The 27,139-nt window shown below is 41.2% G+C and overlaps 2 protein-coding genes across 3 annotated transcripts in view; one reads left to right on the top strand and one right to left on the bottom strand.

Annotated features, from left to right (window-relative positions):
• Window positions 1-12,249, top strand: part of LOC126370251 (tripartite motif-containing protein 45) — a 28,788-nt gene extending 16,539 nt beyond the window's left edge. The window contains exons 3-13 of one of the 2 annotated variants that reach the window (XM_050015079.1): window positions 951-1,093; window positions 3,395-3,565; window positions 5,805-5,981; window positions 6,991-7,167; window positions 7,704-7,901; window positions 8,310-8,523; window positions 8,951-9,042; window positions 9,713-9,865; window positions 10,251-10,386; window positions 10,536-10,703; window positions 11,801-12,249. In XM_050015079.1, coding sequence (XP_049871036.1) covers window positions 951-1,093; window positions 3,395-3,565; window positions 5,805-5,981; window positions 6,991-7,167; window positions 7,704-7,901; window positions 8,310-8,523; window positions 8,951-9,042; window positions 9,713-9,865; window positions 10,251-10,386; window positions 10,536-10,663 — 1,589 coding nt within the window. In that variant the 3' untranslated portion in view covers window positions 10,664-10,703; window positions 11,801-12,249. The remainder of the gene's footprint in view (window positions 1-950; window positions 1,094-3,394; window positions 3,566-5,804; window positions 5,982-6,990; window positions 7,168-7,703; window positions 7,902-8,309; window positions 8,524-8,950; window positions 9,043-9,712; window positions 9,866-10,250; window positions 10,387-10,535; window positions 10,704-11,800) is intronic. The other variant, XM_050015071.1, reaches the window with a different exon arrangement.
• Window positions 12,250-12,797: 548 nt separating this feature from the next.
• LOC126370224 (mediator of RNA polymerase II transcription subunit 15) lies at window positions 12,798-26,849 on the bottom strand. Its single transcript, XM_050015025.1, has 12 exons — window positions 26,556-26,849; window positions 25,822-25,961; window positions 24,902-25,549; window positions 24,582-24,761; window positions 23,942-24,062; window positions 22,842-23,017; window positions 22,079-22,239; window positions 20,439-20,560; window positions 19,690-19,792; window positions 18,838-19,061; window positions 18,364-18,479; window positions 12,798-15,799 (listed from the first exon to the last, which is right to left on the bottom strand). Exons 1-11 carry the CDS (start codon window positions 26,642-26,644, stop codon window positions 18,365-18,367), a joined length of 2,079 nt encoding a protein of 692 aa, XP_049870982.1. The 5' UTR covers window positions 26,645-26,849; the 3' UTR covers window positions 12,798-15,799; window position 18,364.
• Between the last annotated feature and the right edge of the window lie 290 nt (window positions 26,850-27,139).

The raw sequence follows: 27,139 nt of genomic DNA, 5'->3' as shown, positions 1-27,139 counted from the left end.
AGGCGGAGAGTTACCGTTGTATATGTACAGTCATGAGCAATATAATGTACCCACTTTAGGACTCTGTCGCACCAACATATTTGACATTTAGTGAGACTTACAGTTCAATTTGTCAAAAATGTTAATGTGACATGGTACCAAAGTGTATACATATTAATGCTCGTGACCGTACGTGGTATAATTCTAAGTATGACTCAACGATTGCGATGCAACTCAAACAATCTACTTATTACTTATATTCCCGAATGGGAAAGCCCTCTATGGCGAGTACATCAATCATTACAGAAAGAGAATAGGTATTATTTATCCTAGAATTCTATAAGTAGTACTAGTTTAACTTCCTTTTCTATCCTGCATTTTACCGATCTATTTGCTTTCAGTAAGTACCTATCGAAATAGGACATTACTTCCTAGAGTAATAAACATAACACGTACGTTTCCCCGAAGAGGTAGGTAGAGATATATAATTATATATAGTACCTATGCCTACACAGCCACTCCTCGAAAGCTATGCTTACTTCCCATTTAATAGGAGCGTATTACCATTAACCGGGCACAAATCCTGAAAACCACTACATAACATACAACCAGCCTATGCGTCCCACTGCTGGGCACAGGCCTCCCCTCAATCAACCGGAGAGGGTATGGAGCATACTCCACCACGCTGCTTCAATGCGAGTTGGTGGAGGTGTTTTTACGGCTAATATCCGGGACCAACAGCTTAAAGTGCCCTCCGAAGCACGGAATCATCTTACTTTTTCGGACAATCAGGTGATTCAAGCCTGAAAAGTCCTTACCAAACAAAGGACAGTCTCACAAAGTGATTTCGACAATATCCCCATCGGGAATCGAACCCGGACCTCCAGATCGTGAGCCTAAAGCTCTAACCACTAGACCACGGAGGCTGTTGGAAACCACTAATAATAATTAAACTATTATTTTGTCTGCAGGTTCCATCCAGTTGGACCCTGGCGAGTCAGGGTCGGGATCCGGCAACGGCTCTGCAGGGTCGGGGTACGAGAGTGACCTGCGCCATTCAGGGTCCGAAGGCAGCTGGGAGCAGAAGCACAAATATGGCATCTTCACTAGAAAGGTAAGATTTAGGTGACGTCTGTAGGCTAGGGAGTTTTCCAAAAAAGTATCCGACACAGACAGGCAGTCGCTTCTGTAATTCAAATTCAAATTCAAAAATATCTTTATTCAGTAGGTAACATAGTTACACTTTGAATCGTCAATTTTTACATAACGAACGTCTCATCCGCCTAAAACTACTGCAGCTTCTCACAACCTGTATAGCCGGGGAAAAGAAGCTGCAAGAAAAACCTCGGCACAGGGCCCTAGACGTTCTTTAACACGTTCTCTGCCGGTAGTATAAAAAATAAAAAAGACAAAAAAACTTTTTGGTGGAAATATAAGCGCTAGATCAATATATACATATATATATATGAAGTGTTTTGATTCGACACTGGATTCCATAGATATTTAAAAAAAAAGTTGCGAGGTCATAATTGACCTACGCGGCGCTGTAATACTTATAAGTGAATATCCGTTATGCAGGCGCCGTGTAGTGCACGCCTCCGGTCACCCCACACCTAAGAGATTGAAACATGAATTGCTGAAAAAAGATGGACCTGTTGCTAAATTGAGACGTTTCTGCGTCGGTTGCTACAAAGAAAATGTTAAAATACATGGGTCAAAAGTCGCTCGGAATAAAACTAAAAAAGTAGTTACATACTGTAAGAACTGTCCTGGTACAGTATATTATTGCTTACAATGCTTCAATAAATCTCACCGTTATTTGTAGTTTGTTTTTTTAATAATTTAGTAGCGAACTGTGTAATAATTAATACAAATAAACATGATTTATAATGGATGCATTTGTTTTTTCCTAATTGCTTTGCAATTTCACCCATATAATTTTCATCTTTACGATTACTCAAATACCATACTAAAGGACTGGTCTACAGCGCCATTCCGGTCACCTGCTATAGAGAAATGTTCAGTAAACATGGCCTACGGCTCACAAATCAGTTTCAAACTTAGTCCTACCGTGAGGTCACTGATGCCCTACGCGGCGTCTCGATCTAGTTCAGTTGAGGTCACCGATGACCTACGCGGCAGAGAACGTGTTAAAAAAATAAAAATATACATAAAATATTGATATACAATTGAGTAATTTAGCTGCCTAATATCAGTTCTCAGACAGTTAATCCCATGCATTCATATCTTCTAAATAAGCACTAACTTTATAATAACCTTTTTTGGAAAGTTTTTGTTTAACTACTGTCTTAAAGCAGTTGAAAGGCAAATTCTGAATGTCAATGGGAATCTTATTGTAAAAACGTATACATTGCCCCTTAAAAGATTTATTAGTAATCTTATGTAATCGACTGACTTGTATAAAGCAAGTTTATTTGATAAACCGGACCTGTCAAATCTTCAGGTTAGGTAAGCGGACCCTGTTAAGACTGGGTAACGTTATGGAGATGTTCACAAACATTGCGAGGCATGTTCAGGCATTTTCTCCTCTGCGCGGTGCTAAGGCATTAAGGCAAGCTTAAAACATTAAGAATGAGATTTTGTTTACAGTGTCTGGGGTGTGGTTAGACAGTCCCATGAATTCAATTTGGTTATGCCGTCGCAGGCTGAATCACTTGTTTGCCCGATAGTAAGATGAACATTTAAGACAACTGGATTAAGGGTCCAGTTCGGCGCGAACCTCGGCTCAAGGCGTAGTCTAAGAGAAATAATCGACCCTAGCGGGCCGATAGCCATAAACGCTGAATCGTCGACCACACTGGCGGGTCGATATCGGGGTCCAGCCGGGTCTGGCTATTGGTCGAAGTGCTCAATGTAATTAGCGCCGGGCGCGGCGCGGTTGTCATGCAGATCCGGTTGAAGGGATGTTTTTGCGAGCTGATTGGCTAATATTGGCTGATTGAGTAATCAGGTCGGGATCGTATATTACGAGGTCCTTTTTATTTTTAAGTTTTCAGTTCTTTTTTTATTGCATTTTCATCTTCTTCTTTGTCGTCAAATGTGCCATATAACTTTTTTACTGTTTTCTATTACTTACTTTTGTTTATTCTAAATTGTACATTAATATGTTATAATAGTACTGTTATGAAAGGCTAGCTCGCCGGTTTATTTAAAAGTGTTTGGTAATAACAAATGTTCAGGACCTCCGCGATACAGGGTTTCCCTAGTGCGGGGTCCGCCAGTAATGTATACATGTTTAAGTTTTTTGATAAATAAACATTATTCTATTCTATTCCTTCGGGCGCCAATACTCTTCAGTACCGTCCCTAACGAGGATTGCTACGTCAGAAAAAAAACAGTTTTTGTGTATGTCTATGTAGCACATTATTACATGGTTCAATACATCTGTTTCTAGATTTCGGGCAAGTCCGTGCAGTTCCTCCTCTGCCCCACATGCGGGTACGAGACCATTCTCCCTTTGGGGGGCATATCAGCGCTGCCCCTCAACTACGTGTTGCTCAGGAAGATGGTGGCAGCAAGTCAGGACCACGCCGTGTTGTGTGACCTGTGTAACTGTGATAATAAGGTACATTCGACAAAAGCTGCTTCTTCTATCGTGTGGGTTGTGAGGTGGGTTACCAACCTCGTCAACCCTGATGTCAGGGTTCCGGCTACTATTACTTACTAAAGTTTTTTTTCTGGGCACCCTCAGGCCTGTTGTCTAAAACGTTGTACCGGGTGAGAGCTTTCAGCGCTCCCCATTTGTCCGGCCAAGTAGTTAATGACATCTGCGGCAAAAAATAAAAACTTACCATACGTACGTAGTCGTTAAATGAGCAATGTAGGTGCCTTTGGCGGCTCAATAGTAACCCTGGTACCAAGGATGACCAACAATCGCACAACCCACACGATAGAAGAATTGATTAAAAACATCATGGAAGAATAGTCATGATTAGCCCATTAACGTCCCCACTGCTGGGGCACGGGCCTTCCCTATGGATGGATAGGGAGATCGGGCCTTATACCATCACGCGGGCCCAGTGCGGATTGATGGGTTATTAACGACTGCTAATGCAGCCGGGACCAACGGCTTCACGTGCCTTCCGAAGCACGAAGGAGCTCGAGATGAAAACTTTTTTGTGGTCATCCATCCTATGACCGGCCTTTGCGAAAGTTGCTTAACTTCAACAATCGCAGACCGAGCGCGTTTACCGCTGCGCCATCGAGCTCCTCCGGAAGAATAGTAACGAGGACCAATTAAATGTCCAATCATCTTCAGTCGATTACTGTTCTATCATTTTATGACTGGACTACAAAATTGGGCCGTGGGAAATCAGTGTAAATGTGTCACAGTCACAAACCCATTCGCGCCCGCAATATTACGCAAAGTTTGGCAACATGCCAACTTTCCAATGTTTTTGTTTCACCACGAGAGATTTTATGATATACGGACACATTCAGGGTGCCGTGGTGTAGGACTAATCTTGCCAGTAAACATTTTCTCCCAAGACTGCTCAGAACGTATAACCAATGTTGGAAGGAGTATGATCTTGACATATTTCATAACAGTTTGCCTAAATTCAAGAAACTTATTGTGCAATCATCTAGTCATGACCGTTAGTTTAACAGATTTTTTTTTCTTGTACCTATTCTTTTTTTTTGTTGTTGTTGTAGTGTTGCCTGCCTGTAACTATTCATACCTTTTGTTATTCCGTTATTTTTTTATTATTATTTTTTTAAACAAATTCTACATAGGTACATGTTAATTACATAAGTTGTGCACGTCTGTAATTGGTGCAAACACTAGTACTAGCCTTAAGAAAGTTTTATTAATTGTTGTGTGTTTGTACTGTTGATGTGCCTAATAAATAAATAAAAAAATAAAATGATATCTTGACGTAATAATTGTGATACTTGTGATGGTTCATAATAGGTAGTATGACACCTTGGAATCGGAATTTCCTAGGAACGTCTAAGTCATTAGACGTTCTGTCCTTGAAAGTGTTAACGCTCCAAAGCACGGATTATCTTACTAACCTGACCAAACTTAGGAACACAAAGTGGTTTTAATGATATCCGCCTAGGGAAGTAACTACTCATAATCCACTAACAAAGTAGAATGAAGTCTTAGAAATCAATGTATTCTGAGAACAGAGTTCCCTACACCACATGCGCAGCAACTCACGCGCAACGCATCTTCAAACTACACAATTTTACGAATTCCACATTCGTTATGCGCCGCGTCATTTAACTTGACTTTGTCGACGTGGCTCATTAGATTATGAACTATTTTTGGAACTTTTCATTATTCTTTGTCAAATACTTACTAATGCTTATAGTAGGTAAGTATTTAGGGTTAGTTAAGAATAAGAATAAAATAAATTTATTGCCAGTAACAATTTACATTTAAATTAATTAAACTTTATAACATTACATACACACACACTTACACACTCCACACTTACACAACACACACTCTCACACACACCCCCCTCGCTCACACACTCTTACACTTTTTATGGCTTATTATTTTCGAGGCGACTAAAAACTTAAAGAGCGAGTAATTGTTTTGTTACAAATAATTACTTGGCAGCGATTAAATATTATTTCGACAATTATATTAGATGAGCTTCGAAATACAAGGATTTATAAAAACTCAATAATGGCTGCTACTTTAAGGTAGCAAAAATATTTAACAGGGCCAATGAAATTATAGGCATCCATGTGGTCTTTGAAATTACTGGACTGATATTTTGTAAGATAAGTGTAGCCACAAATCAGTGTCTTAATGAAAATCACGAGGGCTAAACTTTTTCCACCTACAGGCTGAAAGCCGCTGCAGCCAATGCCTGGTGAGCGTGTGCACGTCATGCGGAGAAGCCCACGGCAGGCAGAAGGCTACGGCGCGCCACTCGTTACGACCATTAGACTTGGTGCCAGCTAGGTTCTGCTCTCAGCATCCTAAAGCCGAGCTGAGCGTCTACTGTGCTACTTGTCAACAGGTAAAATAAATATTTTAATCATCGTCCCCGCGATTTACCGTTTTTTCGGGGTTACCTATCCTGAAGATTAAAATTTGATAGGTCCAGTTTTTTACAGAAGCGCTTGCCCGTCAGACCTTCCAACCCGAAGGGTAAACCAACCCAATACAGTTTAGGTCACACATCTATTAAACGCATTTCTCGGGAACGAGGATTTCCTCACAAAAAGAAAACAAAAAAAGATTGGAAACAAGAAAATAGAGATAAATTAGGCATAATAGTGACCTCCGTAGGGTAATGGCCAGAAACTCGGCTCAAGCCAGACAGGAAGTCACTAAATTGACGAGAGAAGTTGCTGTCATGATAAGTCAGCAGCTTATGATCCCTAGCATGTCACATAAACATTTTTTTTACGTGACTTAATGGTGCTAATTCCTGTAAACACCATCTAATTTTATTTTAAGTTATATCTGTCATTTTCTTATCCGCCGAAAAGGAAAGGGACGGGTAATCGACAAGCATAAAATTTATGGAACACACGTCAATTTTAAGCACAAAACTAAAACAACCGACTAAAAATTTATATTGGCCAATAACCCGACAGAATTATGTTGACAGCATACGTCAAACGGTTTGCATACCAGCGAGATACGTTTTTGATTCGCCCGGGTTTTTCATTAATTTACTCATTCTTCCTAAAATTAAGAGCTGTCAATCATCCATCCCTTTCGCGGCGGGTAAGAACATGACAGGTATAACTTAAAGTAAAATTAGGTGTCTGCAGGAATCGGGGCCATTGTAGATTTACCGCAAATGGCATTAACCAATCTCACTCGGTACGAAATGTAAGACAACAGGCCCGAGGGTGCCCAGTTGGACGCGAACCCATCATACAGTTAGGTGACGTTATCCATCTTAGAACTTCAGTACAAATGGTTCCAAGTTGTCTGAAAACTTTGACTCTTCTACCCCAATCTGTTCTACAAGCGTAAGTGAACTGTCTGTCTAGTGAAGTGACCTTCGTTTCCAGGTGGTATGCCGCGATTGCTGCCTGATAGCCCACTCAGGGCACGCACTCGCCAACGCGTCACGCGCGGCAGCCGAACGTGCTAGACTCCTCCGGGACGCGTGTGAACGAGCCAAACACGTGCCAGAGAACGTGGAGCGTGCCGCTAGGAACCTGAATGTGGTCGCTATGGAGACTGATGTAAGTTGATTAGAGTCCTTTGTTGTATTCTGTTGCAAAGCAATAAGGAACAGAGTTTAGCGAAGTTATGCCGCACAGCGCAGAGGCAGAGGTGCTTAAATTGCGGTCAATGCTTGTCACACCGTGTATACTCCATAGAGAAACCTTGTTCTTGCCATATGCCGCCTTAAAGCCTGCGAGTGAGACAGAAAGTACATTCGCGTTCCCCCTTACTACTTAGCGGCTTACGTCCATTTACACTAAAGTAAGACTCAGAGGGGGTGAGTTCAGTGTGCGATACGAATTGGTGCGGGGCGAAGAGTTGCCGTTCTACATGTAAGTAGTAATTATTATTCTTTATTCTGTCTTTCTCTTCTGGAACGGTTCCTCATGGACATGGACTATGGACATCTCATGTCTTGTCCTTCTTGTCTTGCACGCGGGAGGACTTGATGCTGGCTACGGACAATGCTATATCCGTAGACAAATACTGAAGGCGCACTAAGTCTGGCAACAAAAGAGACTTTCTCTTCTAACCGTGAGCCGCTTATCCACAGACGCAAGCAGCCCGCGTAGAGACAGAGGTCCAAACCTGGGCAGAGCAGTACCGGCGCGCGGTGGAAGCCCACGGCCGGGCGCTCTGCACTGCTGCTTCCAGGGCCAGGGCTCGCTACCAGCACAAGGTGGAAGACCAGAACCGTGAGTTGGAGGACCGCGCGCAACAGGCTAGAGATGCTGTCAGGTTCGCTGAGGAGGTAGGATTTAAATTTTTTCATGTCTTTTTTGTCGTGACTTTGTAGGTTTGCTTCAAAAGGCATATATTAACGACTGCGAGCTCCGGTATAAACTTTAAGTTGGGTGCGAACCTCAGCTCAGGGCGTCTTCTGAGAGGATTGTATTGAATAGATTTGATTCGGCGATTACTCCTACCTCCCCTCCTACTCCCCCTCTCTCTCTCTCCCTCACCCTACTCACCTTACTCTTACCCTCCTTGTACCTCTTGTGTTGGAAAAATGAGGAAAGCGGAGAGCATTGGATTGAAGGCATTCACTTCAAAGACAATGTATTTGTAGATAGATGCCCAGGTGGATTATAGTATTTTGATGATGCTTGTTTTTGTAATTCAAGAAATGAACAATATCTTAAAGGTTTTATTGCCACAGCTGCTGTCAGAAGCGAAGGAAGACGAGCTGCTGTCCCTGTCTGGATCGGTGCTCCGCCGTCTCGAGCGACTCACAGAACTGCAGACGTTAGCGGAGCCCCCTCGCTGCGACATGCGCTTCGCCCCTGCTGCGCCGCTAGCCAGTGATTCCACGCTTTTCGGGAGGTTGCTGACCAGGGCAGCTGATTCTGAGAAATGCGTTCTTAATGTTGAAGGTACATGTTTTATTCTTCTTCTATCGTGTGGGTTCTTAGGTGTTTTGGTGTTTTTTTTTCCTTTGATGGGTTTGCTCTTGGCCCCAGACTTGCCCGAAGGCATTGAAGAGGCTTAAGATGGAGCGAGCTCGCCCAGAAGGTGCCTGTGCACTCTGCCCTAACCCGGCTTTCAAGGCTGAAAGCACCCGGGTTATATGTATTCGGAAATACAGAAGACAGCAAAGAATTGCACTCCCTAGAATTACTCCCCCCCACTTCGGCTAGCCCCCTAGACGTGGGGACTTCTAGTATTTTAACTCTCTAAACACCCTGAACACATTGCTGAAGAAAAATCTTAGGATCCATCTCAGGCACTCTACAAACCCTTTATTCTACACTTACTTTTTTTTCTGTTGATGGAGGTGAAGAATTCTTTTATCTTTTGTAGGTCTTCAAGATCTGCGAGTGGATTGTCCACACGAAGCGATATTTGAATTGAGAGACAGCAATGGTGAGCGTATTTGGTGTGGCGGTGAGCAGGTAAGCAACTGAATTCTTCTTTACACGTATGCGAGTTGTATTTGTAAGGTCTTTAGACGCCTTTGCCAAACCCTTTTTGTGTCACCTAAATCCCACTCCTGGTAAAGATCCTTTTATGTGTTTATGCGCTACATCTGGAAGATATTATTAGAAGATTTAGACATGATCACGACCCGGACGCTTCAAACAAAACACCTCGTTTTACACAGACACTACACGGCTCTTGATATGGCTCACGTAATGACCAGAATTTACATCCGTAAGTGGTAACCGGGACCAATGGCTTCAACTGCCCTCCAAAGCTCGAATCGTCGTACTTTTGGACAATCGAAATCGAGTGATCAGCCTGCAATGTCCTAACCAAATTATCACAAAGTGATTTTTGTCATCATGTCCCCACGGACATCACATCACATCATGTCTCTTGTCTACTCTGAACCGGCGTGCGTGTATGAAACGATTGATGAATGTGGAGGAAGCAAGAGAAGTGTATCAGGATCGAAATAAATGTAATTCCATAGCCTCTGCTTACCCCGGTGGGAAATACGAGTTTATCTATGTACGTCTCCGCGGGGGTTCGAACCTGAGACCTCCGGATCGTGAGCCCAATGCTCAACTGCTGGACCATGAAAGCCGTGTAGTATTGATAACACGAGGATGTATTACGCAGGTTGTAGGGTACTTCAGGCGGCGCGACTCGAGCGCGCGGCCTGCTCTGGCGGCGGTGAAGGACCGGGGAGACGGCTCCTACTCCGTGGTGTTTTCGGCGCCCGCCCCCGGGGCATACCTACTGGCTATTACGCTCAACAACAAACCTATTAAAGTGAGCTGCTTTTGTCATTCACATTCTACTATCGTCCCCTTATAGTCTTCTTCTATCGTGTGGGTTGTGAGGTGGATATCCAACCACTTCAATCCTGGTGTCAGAGATCCGCCGAAGGCCCTGACATAGTTACTTACATCAGTAAGCAGTGACTAGGACCAACGGCTTTTGGACAATCAGGTGATCAGCCTGTAATGTCCTAACCAAACTAGGGATCACAAAGTGATTTGTCCCCACCGGGATTCGAACCCGGGACCTGCGGATCGTGAGCGTTGCTCAACCACTGGACCACGGAGGCCGTTAACGCTACGATATGCTATACCTACACCCCTGCATATACATACAGGCATGATGTTCTTACCTATGTTTTTATTAAATTCTCAAGGGTAGTCCATTCCCGTGCGCCGCGAGAGTATCGAAGGCTCATACGGGACAATTCCACTGCTGCGCGTTCTGCTCATCGGGGGGGAGAAGAGATGCTACTTGCGGGTGCGGCGCCTCTATGGGGGGAGGTTACAAGGGTGAGTACATTGATATGTATAGGGTGTGATCGGTGTCGGTGTGACTCTGTACAATAGACGGCGATACGGTTCAAGTTCGGTGAGGTGTGGGTGCTTCTTCATCTGTAGGAAATTTAACCGTAGCGAGTTAACAAACCTCTGCCCACCAGGCTGCGGGCACGGGCGTGCGGGCTGGCCGGGCGCGCGGCACTGGTCGTGCTGCGGCGCCACGCAGCGGGCCGCCGCCTGCACGCGGGCCGCGCGGACACGCTCGCAGCTCTACCAGTTCTCTTTGTAGGTGGAAGCTCTACACGGAAGTAACTGGGAGATACAGAACTGTAAGTTGTCAGAAGACAACCAGTTGTCTAAACAGTTGTCGGAAGACAACTAGTTGTCTAAACAGTTGCCAAAGGTAAACTGGTTGCCGAACAGTTGTCAAAGGACAACTAGTTGTGCAACCAGTTGTCAAAAGACAACTAGTTGTCTAATCGGTTAGACGTAACGTAATATTGTATCTACGTCAAGCGCCGCGGTTCTGGTCTGCTGCGGCTGCATCAAACGTGGAGCTCTTTAAGAACATCACACTATTTAAATTTACATACTTCTATGTTGAATTTGGGAGCAAGAAACATTTAAAACGTTCAGCTACTTTCTTCCCGGAGACGTAGAAAAACTTACTGAGGGTTTGTTTTTCTAAGACGATGGACCTTTCTAAGACGATGGATTATACTGGGCAATGCGCAGATCAGGCTTGAGATCTTCCAAGAGCTTCGTTAAGGCCACAGACTTGACGATGATGTGAATAAGTGTAAGTTTGTACAGGGTGTTAGTGACGCCGTAACGAAAACCTTGAGGGATGATTCAGACAATGATTCTAAGTTGACATCTAGTGGAATTTTCCGTCGCAAAAGTAAGTAACTAAAATTTTCAGAAATGAATCATCATAAAAAGAAATGAAAATAATTAAAAAAGAGACAAAACATAAATTTTGCGATGGATAATTCCACTTGATATTAACTGAGAATCATGAGCTTGTTTCGTTACGATGTCACTAACATCCTGTATGTGTGTATGTAAATTATAATGTAATATAGGCTGCCTAAGATGTAGGTAAGTTAAGATTCTTCTTCTTCTATCGTGTGGGTTGTGAGGTGGAGTACCAACCTCATCAACCCTGGTGTCAGGGTTACTATTGAGCCGCCAAAGGTCCCTGACATGACTCATATAACGACTACGTACTTACATCAGTAAGTAATAACCGAGACCAACGGCTTAACGTGCCTTCCGAAGCACAGATCTTTTTACTTTTTGGACAATCAGGTGATCAGCCTGTAAGATTAATTATAATACTATTTAAAATACCTATAATATAATATTATACTTTGAATGCATATTTTACGTGAAGTAGGTACTTATCAGAATATAACATAAACAGCCTATATACGTGCCACTACTGGGCACAGGCCTCCCCTCAGTCACCCGGAGCTGGTATGGAGCATACTCCACCACGCTGTTCCAGTGCGGATTGGTGAAGGTGTTTTGGGGACCAACGGCTTAAAGCAACTAGACCAGACGAGCAACTTCGGTAGACGTCGATCGATCACTTGGTCTGGTAAAACTTTAACTAAACGCCGTAATATCCTCGTAACAAAACTTTTCTTTGAATATAAGTTAATACTAAACTTTTATTTACGTTAGATGTTAAAATTATTGGCACATTGATCTTTGAAAGTAAGTATTAAGGGATAAATACTTCTATTTACATATAATAAAACCATAGGTATAGCAATAGCTTAATAATATACAATAATGATAAGCTCTGTCCAAATATGAATTGTGAAATTGTAACTATAATTGTATGTATTAAAGTTATATGATATTGGATATTTCGTTTTTTATTTGTCCTTTGGGATCGTCCGCCATTTTCGTGAGACTCATTGGGGGGGCAGAGAAATTCAAGAAATATCACAAGGGGGTTTAGTTAGATACAATTACAAGTGTATTTATATTATTGTTGAACGCACACTGGCAAATAAGGGGATAACATTGCTAAAAAAACCTCAATTAATTAACGACCTTAATTTCTTTTTGTAATAAAAAAAAGTAATACGTTACTAACTCGATAATTAAGTTATTAACTAACTTATTATCAATTATCTCGTCATGATTAACCTATCTTATAACGGTGAGAACCGTTGGCCGCTGGGGCGGAAAGGTTCTCGAATGGCGACCACGTGTCGGACGACGCTCAGTGGGTAGGCCAGCTACAAGGTGGACCGACGATCTGGTGAAGGTCGCGGGAAGCCGCTGGATGCGGGCAGCGCAGGACCGATTGTCGTGAGATTCTTGGGGGAGGCCTATGTCCAGCAGTGGGCATCGTACGGCTGATAATGATGATGTTATAAATCAACGGAATAGGAATAAAACAACGATTTTCTATGAATACCATTCTATTTACTTTCAATTAACAATTACTTCGTAACACATTCACGGTACAACATTCAAGTCAATACAAAATTGAGGGGACCCCTGCTTATAGTAGCTTATTGATCCCGGTACAAAACAAATCAGTCCAATCATTTGGGTGAATCTCGAAATTTCAAGTTTGGTGGCGAAATTTCATATTATTTTTTCGTGAAAAATTGGGTTCCGACATGAAAAAGATCCAAAAGGATCCTCGGTTCCGACATGAAAAAGGAATTTTTCAATTCCCAATTTTTCACGAAAAAATTATAATTATGACAGTTCGCCACCAAACTTGACACATTTTGGTATTCACCCATTTACTACATCATTTCGTTTGATAAATTATTTATCTAGATATCATTACATATTTAGTTATTTTTTGCTTGTAAAATATATCTCATCTGAGCTGTGGGTTGAGTTACACAATACATGTTTTTTTATTGTTTGACATAATTCTTTATCTTACATGAATCGTTGTGCATGCATGTGGCTATTAACGTGAGTATGTGTGTGTACAGCCATGACCTATATCATATACCCACTTTAGGACTCTGTCGCACTAACATAATTTGACATTTAGTAAGACTTACAGTTCAATTTGTCAAAAAAGTTAATGTGACATGGTACCAAAGTAATACATATTAATGCTCGTGACAATACTGTCACGCATGTTCGCATGTCACGCATACGTGTGAGGGTGTGTTTGTGTGGGCGTGAAATTAGTTTTTTTTTTTCAAAAAAACGTATGATCAAAACAAGCTTAGTGCAGGGTCCGCTGTTTTATCTGTCTATATGTAGATTTTCTGAAACTACCTCATAAAACCAGTTTTTTTGTAACAGATTACTTTTGTAAATCTCTTTTTTTTTAAATAAATATTTTTCTATTTCTATAATTAACAAGCGGCAAAGAAAGAGGGTAGACAGATATGTCTGCCCGTAGAAAATTATGGACCTACCTACTCCACTCCAATCTCATCAGTCACCCGTGATCATGGCACTTGCAACAGTGTCGGAATATCGGGAGTCTCATATCCCTGATTTAAACGCGGTAAGAACCCGTTATTATGTGTTTTAATAAAGTATGATCAATTGTTTTTATAGAAATATGTCCCTAATCGTAACCCAACCCAATCGCTCGCATGTCATCGAAGACTATACTAATTCTATTTTGTTTGTATACCTTGATATCATTTAGCAATATTCATTTAAAAAACTTATCACAGTTAATTATCACATCTGTAAAGAAATGTTGCTTTTTTATTTATTTTTTTCATTCATAATCATTGACCTCGTATATAAACAAATAGACTACAGATCTCTGTGAAAAAGTATCCGTGACGCATCTTGTCACTAAGCGACGGCGTGTCAAAATCGGATTTAGTCGCAATCGGCGTAATTACGACACTATACAGGATGTTAGTGACATCGTAACGAATACTCAGGGGGATGATTCAGACCATGATTCTAAGTTAATATCAAGTGGAATTTTCTGTTGCAAAATTCATATTTTTTCAGTTTTTTAAATTATTTTCAATTCTACACTTTTGCGGTGGAAAATTCCACTTGATATCAACTCAGAAACAAACATGGTCAGAACCATCCCGCTCAGTATTAGTTACGATGTCACTTATATCCCATACAAGTACATGGTGTTAGTGACACCGTAAAATACCGGAAAATTCATAAAAAAAATGTGTTTTTTAAATTATTTTCTATTCTATACTTTTGCGACGGAAAATTTAACTTGATATCATCTCAGAATCATGGTCTGAATCATCCATTGTCACTAACACCCTGTATAGCCGACATTTCTCTCTATTTTAACAACCACAACATCTTAATTTGAGGAAACGACCTTATACTATCTACATAACTTAATGTATACGTATTTACAACATTTTTTTAGAAAATACCTTAGCGATTGTGAGTCTATTTGTTTATAGTATGCCAGTGTTCATTATACAAATTATTTAAAACCGATATTGCTAGCCCTACTGGGCAATATGCGAAACACATGATATGCGCATACTAGTTACCTCGATATAAAGGAGAATATTGCTAATACATTACCAGAAGATCCCTCACATACAGATACGATAATTACATTAAAACTTATTCCTATTATTAAATAACTTATTAAATATTATTTTAGGAAAAATTGCTATTCATGTTTAATAATCTAAAATATAAGTATGTAAAAACAATTAATATCATAGTAGTCTGAATAAGCAATTTAAAATCGAAGTCCTTGGATTTCATTAAAATTCTTATTAATAAAACAAACAAAAAAAAAACCGACTTGGAAGGCGTCCCTTTCCTTTTCGGCGAATAAGAAAGTGACAGGTATAACTTATTTTTAGTTATAGCTGTCATTTTCATATTTGCCGAACTAATTTTTATTTTTAAATTAGGAGGTGTCTTAAGTTTACGCGGTTATTATCATAATTAAAACACATAATAACGGGTTCTTACCGCGTTTAAAATAGGGATATGAGACTCCCGATATTTCGACACTGTTGCAAGTGCCATGATCACGGGATGACTGATGAGATGCCCGTAGAAAATTATGGATCTACCTACTCCACTCCAATCTCATCAGTCATCCCGTGATCATGGCACTTGCAACAGTGTCGAAATATCGGGAGTCTCATATCCCTATTTTGAACGCGTTAAGAACCCGTTATTATGTGTTTTAATTAGGAGGTGTCTACTGGAATCGGCACCATTATTATACTATTTCATGCGGAACAAAACTTACTTCATACACATTAGTTGCAGCCGAGAAAAAAATCATATTTGATTTTTACTTAAAATTACAACAAAAACGGATTTTTTTTTCTGACTCGGACGGGACTTGTACTCCCAGCTCTTGTCAAGCCGGGACGAGCGTGTTAAACTATTACACCACCCTCCTTCTGTCCATGCGAAATTCTTTCGATCTATGTATCTTCCTTTAAACCTGCGCCATCTATTCAGAATATTGAGTACTAATATTACTTTATACCAACAAATCTACAGTTACATAGATTTAGAATTTTATTCGATTTAAATTTTCTCTTGAATAATGAAGTGACTATACTTTATCTATTTGTAGAATATCTCTTGCGCGTTTTTAAACGTATTTTATTGCTTCATATCCTTGTATAGAGTAGCTACAGTTAGTCGCACTTTACACGATTTTTTCTTACTAATTCAACTAGTGCGTATGCACGTGTGTTACGGATATGAATGAAACGGAAACAAAGTTTCGGTTTCAGTTTCATATACGGTTTTAGGAATATTTTTTTATCAGATTTGGATACTAATGTTAAATAATTTCGGAATATTTTCGGATAGTTTTAAGAAACAAAAGTAAAATAGTATCGACTTTATTTCTGACGTGGTATAACAAAACCAGGTATGCTCAAAAGTGACAGCTCCACATTTCAAGATTAGCCCAGCTGATGTCATCTCGCCCTGGGTTGCCATTTCGTAAAAAATAAACCCACGACCAATTTTTAATTTACTTTGCAAGGCAATTTTGAACTTTTAGTAAAAGATTTACTTACAGTTTTAATGATTTAAGGCTGTCGAACCGGCTGAGTGTGAGGCTTCCCAAGCCAGATGCAGTCTTTGGCGCAGGACGGCGACGCTACCTACTCCATTTGTCCCCCTCTCGGAGAACCTTCCACCGGGTTATGAGCTGACCAGGCCGACCTGGAAATCTTTAAATAGACTCCGCACACAGGTTGGCCGAAGTAAAGATAACCTGTCCAGGTGGGGTTTTCTCATCGGGTCGGATCTGAGCTGCGTGTGTGGTGTTACGCCACAGACTATGGCTCATCTGATAACTTGCCCCGCGTGCCCTGATACCTGCACGCGAGAGGGACTGATGAGTGCCACCGAGGATGCTGTTCGAGTGGCGGAATACTGGGCTGAAGAAATCTAATGCCATCGAAACGACAAGAAGAAGAAGTTTTAATGATTTTTATATATGTGACAAGTAATAGTAATTAAATACATTAGCCAGTAATTTACCTAATTTTCAATTATAAAATTTACGTCCTTGGAATGTTGGAGATACCATATGAATACCATACCATACACAGTAGTGCTGCAAAGGACTTTAGGCTTTTAGCCCTAAATTTCAGCCTACCGAGTCCTTTTTGGGACTAGACCAGTAAAATAGGGCTTTAAAAGCTTCGTCATTTTAAAAAACTTTTAGCCATTTTTAAAGTAGTAGGCTTTAAAAAAGCCTATAGCCTTTTTAATGTAGTAGGCTTTTAAAAAGCCTATAGCTTTTTTTTAAAGTAGTAGGCTTTTTGGGACTGGAGTCTTTATTATCATTTTTTAGTAAAAGCCTTTTTACCGATTTCAAAAAAGGGAGTTATCAATTCGATACGTATGTATATAATATTATTGGAGCTACATAAAATTCACACATGATATTGGCCTTAAAAATCGGTTCTTCTGGCGTAAGTAATTTGTATGGGGCTGACGGGACGTGCTGTTACGTATTACTATAATTATTAGACTATTTCCATACTAATTGATAGTAAGAAGTTATTTTCAATATTCATAGTTAGTTAGCTAGTTGTGCATCTAACAATAAATCAATTTTTCACAGTGTTTGTGTAGGTATATATGTTTTTAAAGTTTGTTGTACCCACCCACACTTTTACTTTTTTTTACTTGAGAAAGGGACTGTATGTATAGCCTAAATAACCTTAAGGTCTAAGAGCTTCATAGGCTTTTTGAGCGTCTTATTTTATTAAATTAGTCTTAAACAAGGTTAGGCCTTTTTAAGGCCTTTAGGCTTATAACCAATAGGCTTGAATAGGCTTAACCCTAGCCTAGCCGCAAGTACTAAATGGCTTTATAGGTTTTTAGCCTACTAAGCTTTTTATTTAACAGTCTAGTCTTAAAATAAGGGCTAAAAGCCTAAAGTTCTTTGCAGCACTAATACACAGTGGTAACACTTACGTCATCAAACGGCTAGCAATGGCGGCTTTTCATAGGATTGAACATACCTAGTTTTTTTATACCATGATTTATGAGTCATATCATAAAAATATAAAACGGTACTGTTCTAGTGTAGACTTAAGACTATACAGGGTGTTGGTGACATCATAACGGAAAACTTTGAGGGATGGATTGGACACCAGAAAAACGACGACGGAATTGATATCAACTCAGAATCATGGCCTGAATCACCCCTCAAAGTTTTCGTTACGATGTCACTAACACCCTGTATATAATAAAATATATACGCATTATGTTATGTTACATCGCACTGTAACCTCAAAATGACCAAGTAGTTACGAAGCAATAGAAAAAATAAACAACGCCGAGGATGCGGTGTCGGTTCGGTCGCGCAGAAACATAAACCTGTCATAACGTGTCTGTGACTTCGTCCTATCCAAAAGTATCCGAAACTGTTTTTACTGTTTTTTGTTCATACCCGATATCGCATATCTGATAGTTTCGTAGTATATTCTTTATTCAATGCCTAAGAGCGCTGGTGTCTCTCGGTTCATAGTAGTGACATGTTACCTTACAGTCCCAGGGCTGGCACTGGGGAGTACGCCATAGGGTTGGGCGCGCAAGCTTGCCGCACGCTCATCTCCCACGCGTCCAGGAGTTGGCCAACCGAGCAGCTTTTTGGTAATCTGTGAAGAAAGACGTTATATGTAAGAAGAAATGGTAATAAGATTAGTCTCGTAGAATAAAGAATAATACTACGTACAGAACGAACATTCGCTGTCCAGCACTAATATGTATCGGGTGCCGAGCTACATTTTATGACTGGCTTTTTAGAGATACTTTACTTTTACTTTTCGGCGGATAAGAAAATGACAGACATAATTTAAAATAAAATTAGATGATATTTACAGGAATTAGCACCATTTCCTAGTTAATGCAATACAGTCCATTTAGCAACATGTCGAAGGGTTTTATTCGGAGCAACAGGTACGACGCTGCACTGCGGGTTGGGCTGTATGCCTTCGGTGCACAAGACGTACGCACCTGGCGCACCTGGCGTCCATGGCGCGCTCCACGCGCGCCAGGAAGGAGTCGGGCGCGTCGGGCTTGGCGTGGCGCGTGCGCAGGCGCGCCGGCGCGGCCGCGGGGTAGGCGCGCGGCACGGCCACGTGCACGCACGGCACGCACGGCAGCCGCGCGTCGTCCAGCTGCGCCACCAGCGAGATGGCGCCCGCGCCGCCCGACAGCTGCATCGTCTCCAGCGACACCTGCCGGGGACCGGCATGACTCATATCAAAACCGACATCATCGCCTTCTCAACTGGCGAGTATGCCAGCCCGGTGCGAAGTCGCTCAGCACACACAGCACTTACCGAAACGTGCAGGATCATAACTGGTTCTCTTAAGCCAACACCTGCACAAATGCTGTATCCGTTCGATGGTATTGCACCTCCGAAAGTCCGCAGGTGCAAACCTACTAGACGGGTATCAAATATAATTTTGCAGTTTTGTACATTTAGAAGCTTGATCAACTCTTTAAGGTTAGCTCAGGTTTATACAGAAGTACCGAGGTATACCTTATAGTGCCGTAAAATTTACAATTTACATCTTATTTTTTTGCTTTTCTTTTGTACAATTAGATTTAGGCTAGTTTATCTTTCCTGTAAGTCCATTGCATGCCGTTGTCACCTATAATTGGGGTAACAATTACTATGTCATTTTATGAAGATCTTTATTGTAAAAGACTTGTTGTTAACTCTGTTGGTGACCTTTAATAGAAAAAAATATAGTGCCAACAAAGAACTCTTATTGAATATCGTCATAGCGTCAATGTGTGGTGTCTATGTAAAACAAGGTTGTTTGTATGAAGTGTCCGGGGTATGATTATTATCCTTACCTTAAATCTGGAGTCTAGTCTGGCTATTTCTCCCTGTAGGACATCAGGTATTTCCATAGCAGGCTCTTCTAGCTTCGGTACCTTCGCTGGAGGCGGTAGATTCCTGGAAAAATAAAGTGTATCAACCTCGGCTTACTACTTACTGACGTAAGTACGTGGTCGTTACGTGAGTCATGTCAGAGGCCTTTGGCAGCTCAACAATAACCCTGACACCAGGGTTGCTGAGGTTGTTAATCCACATCAACCCAAACGATAGAAGAAGACCCCGAATTTGTGGAAAATCACGATGTTTTTTTGTTTCAACTGAGAATTCCAGAGTTCCAGACCCATGATAACTTAGAAAAGTTCTGTAAATTCACTCAACTCCGGACCATTATCTGAATAGAATAGAATAGTCTCCCTAGCAAGCGCTAGGGAGACTTTTCGTATCAGGCAGTCGCGTCTGTAAATAATCTGTCAAATCTTCAGGTTGGGTAAGCACCTAACCGCCACCTGACTGCCTGTCTGACCTTCCAACCAGCGAAGGGAAAGCCAGCCCAATACAGGTTAGGTCATATACCTCCGAAACACATTACTAGGAAATTTTCCTTTACCGCTGAGCTCGTGATAATTATTTATTGTCCAAACATGAATTTGAAAACTGAAAACCATTGGTTTAGGCCAGTGCCGGGATTTGAACTTGCAACCTCACAATGAAAGTCAAGCGTCTCACTCAACGCGGGACCACAAGCTACAAATTCATTACTTACTTGATTTCAGGGCCGTTCAATGAATCCAGGGTTGCACCAAATGTCCGTTTTAGAGTGTGGTTGGCCAGTGGTGACTGTAAACAGTTGTTGACCACCTCCAAAAGGGGATTGAAGATTTGTTCCTGGGGAAATCATACTTTATAGTTTTTCATTTCGGATATCCGACAGCTTCCAATTCGGTTACGAAGCGCCTTAACACTCCTGTAGGGCTAGCATGCGCAACGTGACAAAATTATCGATGGACTCAATAAATTTCGTCGAAATCGATAAGTTTGTTGACACGACATGATTACACCGATAGACAAAACGACATAATTATATCGTAAAATCGATAAAATTACCGTGACAACATTTTATCACGTTGCGCATGCCCTACTGCGAGGTTAAAAAGGCCACATCGAAGCAATTCATAAAACAAAATTACAATGACACTTGCGCATCTAAAAATAAGTGCGCAATGCAAACAAATCTCAAATAGCAATATTGCTTTTTAGATGAATTGCAAATGTGTGACGTTTTTAGACCTTTGTTTTCAAACTAGCCAAATCAGTTTTTATAACGTCAAAATTACACGCACAAAGCACGAATGTTCCAGCAAATTAGTCCTGGTTTCGCTGGAATGGGAGCGAAAAAAACATAAAACACGTTCAGTTGCTTGTCTTAACGGGCATGTTGTAAAATCCGACAGAGGAATTGTGTCATTTTTGCATGCCAAATTGCGGCAAAACATGAGATGCTCACATTTATTGTAAAATCAAATCAAATCAAATATACTTTATTGCACAGAACTAAAATTTCAACAATCAGGCATAACACATGAAAACAGTACAATTTGGGCGATAAAACCTTTATTGTTGAATTTCATTTCTAACACCGTGGACAGTAGGCTAGTTTCCAACTAGTCAAACCAGTTACATTTTACTAAACGTCAAAATGGGATAAAATATCAGACTTATTATTGAATGAATGAATGAATGAATGAATGAATGAATGAAATATTTATTTCAGATATTTATCCATATTTTGCATATTACGTTTTCTTGTATAAAATTCATAAATAAGTTAAATAGACAAAAGAAAATGTTTTTCGTTAGTTTTAGATGTCTTTATTTAGTAATCAGAATTTCATAATTTATCTTGAACCTAATATACGACCCAATTATGGACGATATCGATAAGCTGACCCCTTGCCACCGTAAGGTTCATCACATCCATCTTAGGACTTCGTGTCAACAGTGGCTGCAAGTGGTCTTGTGATCAATATGGCTATGTCCATCAAATATTACGATTATGTATGTATGTTAGCCCTGGCCTCTGTGGACCAGTGGTTGAGCGTCTGGAGGTCTCGGGATCTGAACCCGATGAGGAATTACCACAAAAATCACTTTATGGTCACTAGTTTGGTTAGGACATTGCAGGCTGATCACTTGATTCTAGAAGTAAGATGATCCGTGCTTCGGAGGGCAGATTAGCAGTCGGTCGGTGCTACTATTAACTTAAGTAAGTCGTTGCATGAGACATGTCAGAGGCCTTTGGTGGCTCAAGAGTACTGACACCAGGGTTGATGAAGTCGGGTTTTGATTTCACCCACACGATGAGTGTAGAAATGAACTCTAGACAAGACAATAATATTATTTTACCTTTCCAGTGTTGGGTAACCCAAGGCCGACGCCCTCGCTCCGTTTGAAGTCCAACTTCTCAAGCACCACCTCGCATTTGATAAGCGTCTCTAAAGTGATCCGCTTGTTAGGGTTAGACAGGATATCTAGTAGGTTCTTCATCTTTGTCAGCTTCTCCACGTCTGAAAATATGGAGATTTTTCATGTTATTATCATTTCAAACAAGTTCGCGCAAAAGAAATCAAGTTCGTGTTGCTGCGAGCGGATGGAGGTAACGAGTCGACTATTGTACTCTTTCTATTTCTTATGGTAAGATAGATGCTATAAGCCGTAGTAGACCAGCCCAGTTGCTTCTCACTTTGAAGTCGCCGGTTGTAAACCAGCACAGGCCTAAACCATTGATTGTCGAATTTCTTTTCGAATTCATATGTTTGGATCATAAATGATTACCACGTGCTCAGCGGTGGTAGCGCTTTTATATACTAGGATAGCAGCCGGACGCGTATTTCGAAATGCTAGTTCAATATGTCCCCGCCGGCCAAGACGAACCGACCTAGGATTTCCAAGCGATAAACACACGTAAACCCTACTCAATACGTCCTAGACGGTGACGATTTGGAGTAGCAAAACCTTCGTCTCTTATTCGTCAACCTCGAGCGACCTATTAGTATAGGATTTCAAAGCGTAAAGTAGAGCACTATAGTGTTTTGCGTGCGAAAAAGCGTGTATGTGTGTGTGTGCTTGCATGTATGTATGTTATTGAAATAACAAATCATGAACTCACTTTCCCCCTCGCTGACCATCCGGTGGACCATCCGTCGCAGCGGCTCTATATACTTGGACAGCTGCCGGACCTTCTCCCTGTAAGCTGCTTCCTCCCCACTGGGCGACGCCACACTAGTCCCCACCGGGGTGTTCAGAGACGACGATGGAGACGCCACCATACCCATGTTTACACCTCTGGGATGAATAGAGATAGAGACAGAATTAGTACATTATTGTAATTTCCTAAAATGGTCCGCTCTGGTACAGAATATGCATGAATATCATAATTAAGTAGTAGAAATAAGATAGGTCCCAAGATTAACCCCTGTGATACTCCAAATTTTATAGCATTGGGCTCACTATACCTCGAGTCTAATTTAATAAAATTTCGTTCAGGGCGCTGGCTCTTTGAAGATTCATGTGGAGTTTCCCTCACACTCAGAAAGTATAGCTTTTCGAAGAGGATTGGAATTGAAACAGTATCAAAAGCCTTTGCAAGATATAGAATGATTCCTGTGCAGGTTTAGCCGTTATTCAGATGATTAGATATAAAACTGGTATGAAGGGGAACAGTCCTAAGTGGACCGTGACGAAATACATATTTCCTCCTTGAAATCAATCAGCTCGTTTACAACTGTTTAACCAGATTCTTTTTATGTAACGTCAAACGTCATGGTTCATCCGCAAAAAAAAAATTAAAAATAAAATAAAACATTTTGCAAAAGACATACTCATTGTTCTACAATTCCTAATTCAAATGTTTGTATAAGTTAAAGTGGAGTATGCTCACACCCCCTATGGTTGATTGAAGGAGGCCAGTGCCCAGCAATGGGACATATATGTATGAAGCAGTTTACTGTCATGAGCAATATAATGTACCCACTTTAGGACTCTGTCGCACTAACATATTTGATATTTAGTGAGACTTACAGTTCAATTTGTCAAAAAACTTAATGTGCCCTGGTACCAAAGTGTATACATAATGCTCGTGACCATATATGAAGAAGAAAAAATTGGGACTATCTTTTAATCATTTTAGACGGGCTCTAATTTCTAGATTCGAATTTTGTAATTTTGTTTGAGCCAGTCACACCCTATGGTCGGTATGGTAGGCGTTACCTCTGCGCATGCGGCGCGTGGTGCTGCAGGTGCGGCGGCGCGGAGGGCGAGGGCGAGCCGGCGGCGCCGCACAGCCCGCCCAGCCCCGACATCGGCGACGACATCGCGCCGCCCATCACGCCTGCGCACATACATTACTATTATTATCTTTGACAACCCGAAGCTGATCACCCGATTGTCTGAAAGTAAGACGATCCGAGTTCCGTGCTTCGCAATACGCCACTACTTATTGATGTAAGTATGACGTTACATGAGCTATGTCAGGAGCCTTTGGCAATAATAACACTGACACCAGGGTTGATGAGGTCGGTAATCCACCTCACAACCCACACGATAGAAGAGCAAGATCTTTGACAATGGCCACCGTGGTCTAGTAGTTGAGCGTTCAGCTTACGATTAGGAGGTCCTGGATTCAGTAGTGTCGCTGATTCATTATGACTTGTCAGTTAGTACTTTTTCAAACCTGGTATTATTATTTTTAGTGTTCGTTTTGTCATAAGACTGGTAGTGTTATATAATATCGCGTCCATATATCGCTTTGGCCGCGTCACACAAAACGCGACATCGTTTACGTTTGCTGGCTAAATAAATATGTCTTTATCACGTAGTATTATGTAATATAATTGGGTTAGACACTTACCCATGGACACAGGACTAGGCCCTCCCATGGGCGAGGGCGCTGACGGCGAGGGGCTCTGCCTCAGGAAGGGCGGCGGCGCGCGCGCTGGGTACCCCCCGCCCATCAGCGGGCCCTCCTTGCCGGCCCCGCCCACGCGGCCTTGCATGTGCAGCATGTTCATCATCTGGCTGTTGCCCATGCCTGCAGACATTAATACATGTGTTAATAAGACTTACTTAAAAATCATAAATGCATGACCATTATCCTTTAATGAGCAGTGACAGAATTAAATATTTGTTTCTTTTAGTGGAATATATAAAAATAAAAGCGAGACCACTCACCCATTTGTCCAGGCCCCATTTGTCCTTGCATCTGATTAGGCGCCATTTGTCCCCCCATGCCAACTTGGTTACACTGCATCTGACCACCCATGGAGTTAGACCCGCTCATTGGCACCTGCATAGGGTTTTGCATGGACATGTTTGGCATCATCTGAGCCTGCATCGGGCCCCCTAACTGATTTTGCAACTGACTACCCATTGGGTTCATACCACCCATCTGACCAACCATATTGTTGCCCATTTGTCCTTGATTCGGTACCATCCCCATACCACCTCCAAGTTTATTTGGCAGTTGCATGTTCAGTTGTGGCCTCTGATTCAATGTCTGCAGGAGATTAGTAGCTGTTTGAGCTTGAGGCCCCTGGGAGACAATAGGCCCCTGTTGGCCCATTTGGGCTTGTAAACCCATGCCAGGATTTGGGCCCATTTGCTGCATCTGTCCTTGTGGACCCATGTTCATCATTTGATTCCTTGATCCTTGAGAAGCCAGGTTTTGTAGTGCATTAATAGGGTCTGGGGCTAGACCACTCTGGCTGTTGGGCCCCGATTGTTGAGGGCCTGGTTGATTTTGGACCTGTTGGTTTGGGCCCTGTTGGTTCTGGTTGGGACCCTGCATGTTTGGTGCACCCTGGTTTTGTTTCGGTTGTGCTGGAATTTGAAAAAAACAATATTATCAATTGTGTTACATACGACATAACATAGCATCACGCCTGTATGCCGAAGGGGTAGGCAGAGGTGTATAGTATACACACCGACTCCTCGACAGCTACATATAAGTTGCATGTAATAAATGTAATTTATGTATGTATGTTCCATGTTGTGTGTTACAAGAAAAACTGGTAACAGAATTAGTACACTAGGATTAGTGTTTTTCTTGCTTGTTGCTATGGTAGGTGCATAAAAGAAATTTGAATACATACACATCTCCCTTAAATGGAGGATCAGTTTCGCAACCATGTTCATATACTCCTCGCGGTTCTTAGCCTTGATGAAGACATGGTTCTCCATCTCGGTGCTGTTCCGAGCCACTTGCATCCCCGAGCGCTGCATTACCTCTTCACTGAAATATCACATAACTTTTTTAATATATGAATGTAATAATAATATATGTAATTAATGACTAATGTAACAAAACATAACATTATGCCTGTACCCCAGAAGAAATAGGTATAAACTTAAAAACATCTTTAGTCATTTAGTACCATAGTTACACTTTGAAGAAAAACTATTCTATTCTTTGATTCTTAAATTTTTACATAAATTAAATATATGTTTTGTTGAACATCACATCATGCACCAAAAACCACTACAGCTTCTCACAACCCGTATAGCCAAGGAAAAGTAGCTGCAAGAAAAACTTCCACACAGGGCCCTAGATATTCTTATAAAGGTAGTACTTAGTACAACTGTATAATAAGTACTTACTCCTCCTACGTTTAAGACCCATGTAATAGGGAGCGAGCTTATTGCTACCCACGTGATATAATTTTTCAAACTCATATATGTATAAGCTTATGCTTAGACGAAGCATGGGTACTTTATTTAGTTGATCTTGCGATGAATGTATTGTACCTCTGACTATCTCAATTGGATATATAGTTTTATATATAGTTTAGATACATTGTGAGCTTATGTTGTGTTGGAAATTACTTACATTTTGGCAATTACAGTTTGGCGAAAACTCTGCGTTCGCCAGTTTTCCTCAGATCCTATTGCGTTGAACTGTTTTAGTTGGTTATCCATCGTGAGAAATGCTTGTGATTCAGTATACAAGTAATCAAAATTTAACTGAACAATCGTCACTTTTGTCAAATCCAACTAATAATGTAGCTATATGGGGAAATGCTGCTTCTCGTCTTTCTTTTAAATTATATCACATCACCGGAGTCCCATTCCTAATAATTAATTTGTGGACTGCGTTTCCCTCTCACTGCAATAATATGACAGATAGCCGTAATAAGTGAATGAATGATCGAATGAATGTTTTGTTTGTACTTATTCATTCATTTTATTTTTAAGGCACAAGCTCTAGAATCCTTACAGCCACAATTTGATTAGAAATAGCCGTGCAACGTTTATCTCCGTGGTTTATAGACAGTGATGTGCCGTTCTCGGGAATGTTCCCACTTTGGGCACGTTCCCGACAGTAAAAAGGCACAAAACTTACGTAAAAAGTGCTTTATTAACCTTTAGGCAGATAAGAATCGACTGGTAGTGCCTAGGGAAACAAAGGAAAAA

This window comes from Pectinophora gossypiella, chromosome 1, assembly GCF_024362695.1.
Source record: "Pectinophora gossypiella chromosome 1, ilPecGoss1.1, whole genome shotgun sequence".
NCBI classification, from domain to species: domain Eukaryota; kingdom Metazoa; phylum Arthropoda; class Insecta; order Lepidoptera; family Gelechiidae; genus Pectinophora; species Pectinophora gossypiella.
This window is presented reverse-complemented; position numbering and strand designations above follow the sequence as displayed.